Below are 9,559 nucleotides of genomic sequence, written 5' to 3'. Positions count from 1 at the left end.
TACCCAGAGGCTCCATGCCTGTCCAGGGAATCTCCTACTCAGAGCAATGCATGTGTTCGGGAAATACCAAATCAAGGGCACATGTATTGAGAAGAGTACATGTGCTTCAAGTACGGTTAGCCGGATTCGTGGCCGCATTACCAGACTTATTGAGCTCTCTCTCTCTCTCTCTCTCTCTCTCTCTCTCTCTCTCTCTCTCTCTCTCTCTCTCTCTCTCTCTCTCTCTCTCTCTCTCTCTCTCTCTCTCTCTCTCTCTCTCTCTCTCTCTCTCTCTCTCTCTCTCTCTCTCTCTCTCTCTCTCTCTCTCGCTCTCTCGCTCTCTCTCTCTCGTACATGTGCTTCAAGTACGGTTAGCCGGATTCGTGGCCGCATCACCAGACTTATTGAGCTCTCTCTCTCTCTCTCTCTCTCTCTCTCTCTCTCTCTCTCTCTCTCTCTCTCTCTCTCTCTCTCTCTCTCTGTCTCTGTCTCTGTCTCTGTCTCTGTCTCTGTCTCTGTCTCTGTCTCTCTCTCTCTCTCTCTCTCTCTCTCTCTCTCTCTCTCTCTCTCTCTCTCTCTCTCTATCTCTCTCTCTCTCTCTCTCTCTCTCTCTCTGTCTCTCTTTGTCTCTCTCTCTGTCTCTCTCTGTCTCTCTCTGTGTCTCTCTCGGTCTCTCTCTCTCTGTCTCTCTCTCACTTGCTCGCACACACAATCTCTCTTCTCAGACGGTCACAAGGACTCTCACAGCACCAAGCAGCACAATCAAACACAGTGTGATAAACGGTACAAGGCCACGGGGGATGTGTACAACGAGCAGACAGATAAGCAAAACAAAACGGCTAAATCATCACTTCCACTCTTTCAAAAACCAATAACATAATAATAGCTCTAGACACCGAGAATAGAGGAGCAGAAAAGTCTCAATTCTCAAGGGCCAAGAAAAACCCGTATAGTGATATAACACATGGCATGGTGTAGCAACACAAAATACCGAGCAGACAGGTGTGATGAAGACATAATTATGGAACAAAGCAGCACAAATTTCTACCATACCCTATTGAACTATTCTAAGAGCAGTGATGAGCGAGCTGAATCAATATCTACATATCGGTGACACGATCGCGTAGAACGTCTGGTTTCAGGTGAGCCAGAACTTGTGTTAAAATTATGAACATCCAAATCTATAGTGCAGCCTAACGTTTTGTCATTTTGTCCTCATGTGGTAGGTATTCGGCGGGTATTCCTGGGGTCAGGGTCGGGCACGGATTGTTTTGCATTCGCTAGCAATCCTGGCACACGTCCATAGCACTTGCCAGTTCCTCAATCAGTAGTGGAGCAGGCCAGTGCCATGTTGGCAACTGCAACAGCTTACCAGCCAGCATCAGCAATTTACAATACCTACTTGAGTGCAAAACTCCTCTCTATTTCAAGCACAGAAATCCTGGCATTCGGACTTCGCTATCGCGCAACAATCCTCATTGGAAAAGAAAATGTTGCGCTCTATGTGCAAGTTTGTGATGGTGGCTGGTCAGCCATCTAATCTGGATACACAGCATTAAGGTAAGGGTCGACCTTACTGGCAAGTAGAGAGACCAGCACCGGATCACGTATACGAAACAACAACGAAGCAACAGACATGAAGACACACCAAGAGGGACACGGAAGTACGGCACGAGAAGAGACTGTGCAAATTGAGCACAAAGAATTGGAAGTAAGAAAACTTCACAATATTTTGAATAGGAAAGCATGCATCGTCTCCCTTGTCTACTCAAGGGGAATATGTAGACTACTGCTGTGAGTCATAGCAAGTACCTGCGATGGTCTGGTAAGTCATAGCAAGTACCTGCGATGGTCTGGTAAGACACAGTTGTACTGTGTGGACTAAACTTGTTGGCATTTCCATTTCAAACTCTTTTCACTAGGCCATAGTAGCAGGGTACGTGACAGCAGACACGAGCTATGCCTTGATAAGGCGGTAGATGTTGTGATACGTACCGCTTGTGTCGCTGCCCGACACCTCAAAGGCGTAGGCCAGGCACATGAGCAGCTCACCGGTGTCGCCGTTACACACCACCTGCATGATGGTGAAGTTCTCCAGCACTTCGTTCATCTGGGCGCGGCTGTCCAGCGCGACGAGCTTGCGAATGAACTTCACCATGTAGTCGCACATCTTGGACCGCATTGAGCGCACCATGTGTGCACCGTTCTCAAAGGTGCTGTTCAGAACCTCCACCTTCTGGACGACCGGCTGGCCAAACGAACAGACATCCGTTGTGCACTTACACTTGACTTGGTCTGCCGTCCGGAACACGGTGGAGACGTAGAAGTTCTCGGGGCCCGTCGCCTCAGGCATGTCAATATCAGCCCAGAACTTGACCAGGAAGAAGACATCCGGCGGTCCCTTCTCGTACAGATCAGACAACGTCGGAAACTTGTCACATACTTGCCGTATTTCAATGGATTCTAGCGAAGGATCGTGGAAATTGGTGGTCGGTGGTATGTGAACGAAACAGTGCTGCGAGAACACCACACCGTCTGAAGAGTCGGACGCTGGATGGTCCTCCTTGAAGGCCGTTAGCGAGACTAGCGACGAGCTGTTGTTGGTCATAGGCACTGGAGCAGACATACTAGTGACGCCACCAGTGACAGATGCAGCAGCAGCCGCCGCCACTGCGGGTGTTGCACTGATGTGATTCATGCCCGGGTGCACGACCTGCGATGTCTGCCCGACCAATGGCATGGTAGAGCCGTGTGCCGTCATGGGCATTATGAACCCCGGCGATACTCCCGCCATCATTGCCGGATGGCCCGCCGCAGCAGGTACGCCGTAGCGCATTGGGTCGTGGAAGCTATGAACAGCTGCGGATGAGTGCCACAACGGATTGGCCGCCGCGTTGCTGGGCACCGGGGCTGCACACAGTACTGCATTACCGAGTCCAGACGTAGTCACGGAGCCGCCATGCTGCTGCTGCTGCTCGGCCTTGAGCGAGCTTGAGCCGGTTGTAGCTGCTGCTGCACTGACGGCACCCACCGTCCTCGGCATCATCTGGCTATGACCATGAGCGTTAGGTCCCACCGGCATTGCAACGGGGGCCGGGCCGGAGGTCAGCGTTCCATCGCCGTGCTGGTAAGACTCCGGCTTCATCGCTGCTGCCAAGTGATTGCCGCCAGGTCCCCCAGGCGCACCACCAGCCGCGTTGTTGGCAGCCGAGGGATTGTTCATTTCGTCCCCATCATCGTGGAATTGCGTCGAGACTATCTGCGCACTGGACATACCTGGTAAGGAGTGGACAATGCTGTGTAGCTTCCCTTGCTCCTTATCAGTTGGCGCTTCCTTTAGTTTTGTTTGCAGCTCACGAGACCTCTTTCTGGCTAAGACTTGAATATGACTTGACACTTGTTTTCTTGTCCTGATCTTGCCGGTTCGGATCTTGATGTAGCGTGCAATCAGCTCGTTTCTTCCATACATTTTCCCTTCGTCAGACAAGATGATCTTTCGTCGTCCACACGGAGGATAAATAGCCAACGCTTCCTGGAACGACTGCTCAATGTCCGGCGACCAGATTCCCTCGGCATCATCCCGGTTGACTCCACCGTCACCGTCTGGGTCACTGTCTCCATCACCGTTCTGCTCATCATGACCAGCACTGGGTGACCCAGTGCCGCCAGTGCCTGCTGGGCCAGCTGCAATCTCACCACCAGAAACATTCGAAGGAGCAGCACTAGCGGCGGCGGCAGCAGCAGCAGCAAGAGACACAGTGCCAGTGCCGCCCACTCCAGCATTAGACTGAGCCACCGCCATACCGCCTGCTGCTGCAGCGTTGCCAGCACCTACGGCATCGTGCTCCAGCGGTGCCATGCCAGTGTTAATGGTCGAGGGCGGCACGTGATTGTGCGAGTTGGACACCGTGTTTGCCACTGTTTGGATGGTGAAAGGAGGGTGCGTGCTGAACGGACCAGGTCCACGGGCAGTGATGTCGTGGTACGCTATGGACACTGGTGGACCAGTATTGGCGCTAGCAGCGGCTGTACTGGGGGCTTGAACAGTTGGGATGCTGAGAGTCTGCGCCGCAGGGACAACTCCAGGTACAGCACCAGCCACCTGCGGCATCCACATGTTTCCCCTGTAACCAATACGAACAGAAAACAAAAGCATAACATTCCAGAACTCAGCCGACCAGATACACATGTTCAGGTTCAAGCACAATGCCAAATCAGGCCGATAAACTGTTCGCATAACCATGTACAAACAAAATTGGCATTCAGGACAAATGCAAATCACGGTCGGTGCACTAAGTCTTCAACATGGGTTCGTATGTACCTCAGTGGCTGAGAATACCCTGGCGTTGGCGGCTGACAATACACGTGTGGCTCAGAATACCTTGGCGGCGGCGGACAATACACGTGCGGCTGAGAGAGAGAATACCCTGGCGGCAGAGCGCCATTAGAAATGACGATTGCGCCACTAGGTAAACCTTGCATCTGCTGGTGCATCCTGGACTGGTGTTGGGGAAAACACCGGTATGAAGCTGACAACTACTGCGTGTGCTTGGAGCACAAATAGAACTTGATGGAAAGTGTATCTGGTACAGACTGTGTCCTGCACCCTGCTAGTCCTCAAACTACTTCAAAGGCACACCACACAACGACTCGGACAGGTCAGCAGTATGCTGGGCACTGCACTGGACAGTCTATTCAAGGCCGCTATTTACTACCCTTCTTTGAACAAATAATTCGCAGTCACGATCTCTCTAGCAGTAAGCGCGCATCCGGACAGGAAGTAGCGGAAGATCACAGTTGATCTACATTCATGCCGTTGGCACACTTTTGCACAGGACACGCGCTGATTATTGCTTCTACTCGAAAAAATTCCACAAACCGTCACAAATTCAGGACGCCATTGACTGGCATCTGACCCGGAGAATTCCAAAAGCAAACAACGTTGTTCTGAGCTACAAGCAAAGAATTTATACAATCTGAGAAAAGACACGTCGCCAGCGAGCTGCCATGCATATGCCATAGCACGGCTGGTGAAAGCATAGCAACTCACACTGAGGGCACTGCTGGTGGCATTATGCTCGCGTCATTTATATCATGCAGAGAGCACAAATAATTGCCTCCGCAACGGGTAGCGCGGCTGTGTGAGATGCGTAAGCGCCAAATTCAATGACTACACGTACACACACTCTCACCTCCTTTCACGTCGTTGCTGGCTTCACCATCACACTGATCAGCATATCGGCACACAGACCAGGGGACGGAAGAAGGCCACAGCGCGTCTGCTCTTCAAAAATGATGGAAACTGGCCCGCTGATAGACTGGCAAGGCCACTCGCGCAGAGAGGACTGCTCTCACCCAGCTAGACCGGCCACCTTCCTCCAACACTGGGTGCAGGTGCGACAAAATAATTCTGTCTTTGAACAGGAGGAAAAGGCAACGCAATACCGTAGATCTACATCTACAGTAACAATATTACACATGCATTAGATAGGTCCGAGAGGCTGGTGGTAGAGCTAGAGGTGGTGGTGCACCGGTGGTGGTGGTGGTGGTGAAGAAAACCCCTAGCCCTCGCACTTGCGAGACTTGCGCACATGTTTAGCTACGTGCGATCGATAGGTGATCATGGTGATTGCTGTATATCGTATACGCGTAGGTACTGACTCTAGACTAGTCTAGTCTAGCCCAACACTGATAGTACATGACTGTACTGTGAGTCATGTACTGTGAGATAGCCATGCGTCCATGTTATGTGCCCGTAAATGCCATGCATATCATCGACATCGCGCGTTGCATGCAGATGAAAAAAAGTGACTTCACTGTTTCGTTCAATAAAAATAGTGCATGGACAAAAAATAAAAATAATCACAGCACAGCTACAGACATAGACGTAGACGTAGATCTACGTAGACCAGTAGACCGTGGTCCGTGGACCGGCCGAGACTGCGTCATCGGTAGATCTACTGTACTGACTGTACAATGACAATGTATTGTACTAGTGTACAATGTGTGTAGTGGTCATCATAGTCATGTAGTCTGACGGCGCTCTACAGACGTACAGTGAAACCTGTCCAAGACGACCGCTCAAGGGACCTTCAAAATGTGGTCTCTGTTACCAGGTGGTCTACTTATCCAGGGTCATTTGACTGGAAAAAGCATCCCTTGATCCTGGTTTCAGTGGTCTTCTTGGACAGGTGGGTCACCTTATCCGAGTGGTCGCCTTGACAGGTTTAACTGTATTACATTTTTGTGTAAATTGTGGTAGCTTTTTTGGAGACTGTCTCATAAAAATACTATTAATTAAAAAAAAAACAATGTTACATGATCATGTATGCAGTGTATGTGTTTAGTGGAAAGTGCGGTACCCACAGTCATGTAGATTTCACAATCATAATCATTGCTGCTGCTGCTGCTGCGTAGCCCTTGAATCGCCTGTACTCGAGTCTTGCACTATGGACAGTAATCAGTATGGTTATCCCTCGCCTTGCGCTCCCTCTTCATGTTCAGGCTGCCTGTTTTGGAGCCATCAGTTGCCTGATGATCGTCAAACTCGGAGTCGCAACATGGCTTCCACGGCGTCTATTTTTCTCTCTCTTGTGTAGATTCTACATTGTACCTGAAGACTAAGGGCGCGTTCGAATTGCCACTCTTTGACTTTTCGAGGAGTTTCGTTTTTCTGAAGAGGTGGCCTTATTGGCCTCTTCAGAAAAACGAAACTCCTCGAAACTCCACAACCTCATCCAATGGGAGAGGTGGATTAGTTTCGAAGAGTTTGGAATAGCTACGTCGAGATGGTCGATCTAGTCGGACGTCATTATCGCCATGACTAGGGGTGTGCGGATAATGCTCGAAAAGGTGGCAGGTTCTGCACGAAAAGCAGTGAAATTTGCAGAACCATACAAACCTTATGGCGGGCAATTCCTCGAATTCTGCTCCATTTCTTTATCCACATACATGTACGTACTAAACATGCATGAAACTTACCAGAAAAAGTACAGAATTCTGCCAATTTTTCTGCTGGCATTATTCGCATACATGTATGCCTAGCCATGACAATTCCAATGAAAAACTCTTAAAATGATAGAAACCGTTCTATTGGGACACTTCAACTAATAATAATTTGTTCGAACAGTTGATGAAGACCATTCGAACGCCCCCTTACTACATGATTGTATACATGTACATGTACATGTACCAGGGACTTCAGACCACGTGACTTCTTACTCTTAGCCCAAAAGCGTGCAAATCGACGCCTGCACAAATCGTGTGATGGTCATATGTCAAGTCGTGTAAAGAAATGTGAAACCGTTTTTCGAAATGAAGGAAGTCTTGTACAGTTGGAGACAGTTTCGGTTCGTCTTGTTGGAGCTTGCCTTCGTTTGGGACCAGCAAGAATGGAGCTGTTACGTTCATTTTTGACGGAGATACGTATGCGGATGGAAGGGAAAGGTGAGAAACCATATGACCCGTCTGGGTCCCCTTCTTGAAAATGTGATATTCGTATTCTACGACCTCGAATTAATCTGGATAGAATGTAATCTTTATTGTTTTCACCTTCCAGAAGACCTATTTCTTGCATTATTCCTCTTTGTACTTTGCCGTGCAGCGCCGCCATAGTCACAGTATGGAAAGCAGCGAGAAGTATCCTGCGCTAAATGATGCTGATGTACAAATTGAATTGCTCTTGGCTGTTTCGGTCCCTGCCTCGATTCTTGTCTCCAATACTGTTATGCTCGATCTGGTTGAGCTCCGCAAGAATAGCTGAAAGAGTGCCGAACTGGGAGATGTGCTGTATTGTTGCTATTTGCTGTATCTCTGCTGATGATGATGTGCGTGCTACGATTACCCCAGCCAATACAATGTCCTGTACATGTACATGTTGAGCTTAGTTAGTGCCTCTTCCGTGATCATTCTTTTTCTTGACACCAACCACGCCAACAGTCCGAAGCTATCTCAGGACTGTATTATCAATGTCTCCTGTTACTACCCACTACATTGTAAACCATACTATTCAGCTATTTCATGCGGAGAACCAAGATTGTTTTGGATCTGGTGTGCGGTTGCTATGCGTTGCCAAGGAAAGTGGGTTCTCTCAGTTTGACATATCTCTCTGATCTCAAATGTGTGGGACGTTTGTCGGACAAATCCGGTGATAGGCGATGACTATTTTGCTTGTAACTTTAGTTTCCTTTGTCCGATTTAGAAAAACTAAAGACCAAACTCCTCAAGAAGCTCTAACCTATCCAAAAAGCAAAACATAACTATGATAAGCCACAGAAAACCGATTTGAAAAAATGGTCTGAAGTCCCTACCATTGTAGTGTTGGTACATGTACATGTATGTACGTTATGACTTACATTTTTTTTCGGGGTAACAACGGCCTCTTTTACGGGCAAAATAAAGTCATGTAGACGTGAAAAAAATAGAGATACCATGAAAGGTAAAATAAAATTTTATTCAAGTACAATACATTGGGAAACTCCAAGAAATTCCACGTAAAACAGACGAAATTCAGTTCTCAATGGCCGATGCCTACTCCAGCACCATCCTGCGTCGACAGGCCTGTCAGGCGCCTTCTAGACCCGCGTAGCCGGAGGTCGACTGCATGGATCACTGCAAATAATTAATTGGCTGCGAACTCGCACCCAAGCCATGATGATTGAAAATGGCTTGTCCCACTTGAGGGCGAGGCGACCAGCAAGTCGCTTCTGATAGCTGGCGTATTCGCGATGTAGCACCCCATCCGTGGAACAAACCGGTGGTGTGAACGACCCACGGAGGTCCTCGGAGGCCTGACGGTAATTCTTTTTCTTCGCGTTAGCAGCGCGGTTGGAAGTAGCTTCCCAGGATGTGCATGCAAACGCCTAGCGCCTGTGTGTTTCTGAACCTTCACTTCATGATTCAGCGATGCTGACGCGGATACCGCAAATAATACAAAAAGGCGCAAGGTATGGGTAGTATTCAAACGTGAGTGCCGCATATTTTTGTTCAATATTAAATTGAACTACAATGTACATTGTACATGTACGTAGTTGGCATACAAGTACAGTATTCTACGGATGCGCGGAGAATCAAGACAAGGTAGAATCTGCATCATTTCTGCTATGCTGGCTAGGCACCGGCGGATAATCTGATAATGCCGACAGAAAAAGGGCAGAATTCGGTACTTTTTCTGGTAAGTTTCATGCATGTTTGGTATGTGGATAAAGAAATGGAGCAGAATTCGAAGAATTGCCCGCCATAAGGTTTGTATGGTTCTGCCAATTTCACTGCTTTTCGAGAAGAATCTGCCACCTTTTCGAGCATAATCCGCCGGTGCCTAGTAGGCTCCGGCGGATTATGCTCGCGAAATCATGGAATTATGCTTTCATGGATTCTCGCATTATGCTCGCAAAATCCTCATATTATGCTTTGGCACGCAGGAATACGCATTCACTTTGTTGTACTTATGGAGCCTCAAAGTTTGGAAAATTGTGCGTTTTTCGTACATGTACTTGCAAGTGGCCATAATTCCCACAAAATACATGAGTATCCCCATACCAAGGTGTCCATGCATGCTAGAGATCAATAAAGAAAGAGAAAA

General features: G+C 48.5%; 1 protein-coding gene across 2 annotated transcripts; it reads right to left on the bottom strand.

Annotated features, from left to right (window-relative positions):
- Positions 1-746: 746 nt before the first annotated feature.
- On the bottom strand, positions 747-5,542 carry LOC135804755 (transcriptional enhancer factor TEF-1-like). Of its 2 annotated transcripts, none has more exons than XM_065318709.1 (2): positions 5,172-5,542; positions 747-4,103 (listed from the first exon to the last, which is right to left on the bottom strand). In XM_065318709.1, the coding sequence occupies exon 2, from the start codon at positions 4,094-4,096 to the stop codon at positions 1,937-1,939; it is 2,160 nt and encodes a 719-aa protein (XP_065174781.1). In that variant the 5' UTR covers positions 4,097-4,103; positions 5,172-5,542; the 3' UTR covers positions 747-1,936. The 2 variants fall into 2 exon arrangements, with proteins under 2 accessions (XP_065174781.1, XP_065174780.1); XM_065318708.1 differs by lacking the exon at positions 5,172-5,542 and adding an exon at positions 4,301-5,053.
- Positions 5,543-9,559: the final 4,017 nt, after the last annotated feature.

This window comes from Sycon ciliatum, chromosome 1, assembly GCF_964019385.1.
Source record: "Sycon ciliatum chromosome 1, ocSycCili1.1, whole genome shotgun sequence".
In the NCBI taxonomy this organism is placed as follows: Eukaryota; Metazoa; Porifera; class Calcarea; order Leucosolenida; family Sycettidae; genus Sycon; species Sycon ciliatum.
This window is presented reverse-complemented; position numbering and strand designations above follow the sequence as displayed.

Bases quoted from the DNA above. Each gene is read 5' to 3' on its own strand.
- LOC135804755 (XM_065318708.1), bottom strand. From the start codon at position 4,473: ATGCACCAGCAGATGCAAGGTTTACCTAGTGGCGCAATCGTCATTTCT. The intron at 4,104-4,300 runs GTACATACGAAC...TATTGGTTACAG, and splicing joins GGGTATTCTCAGCCACTGAG to GGGAAACATGTGGATGCCGC.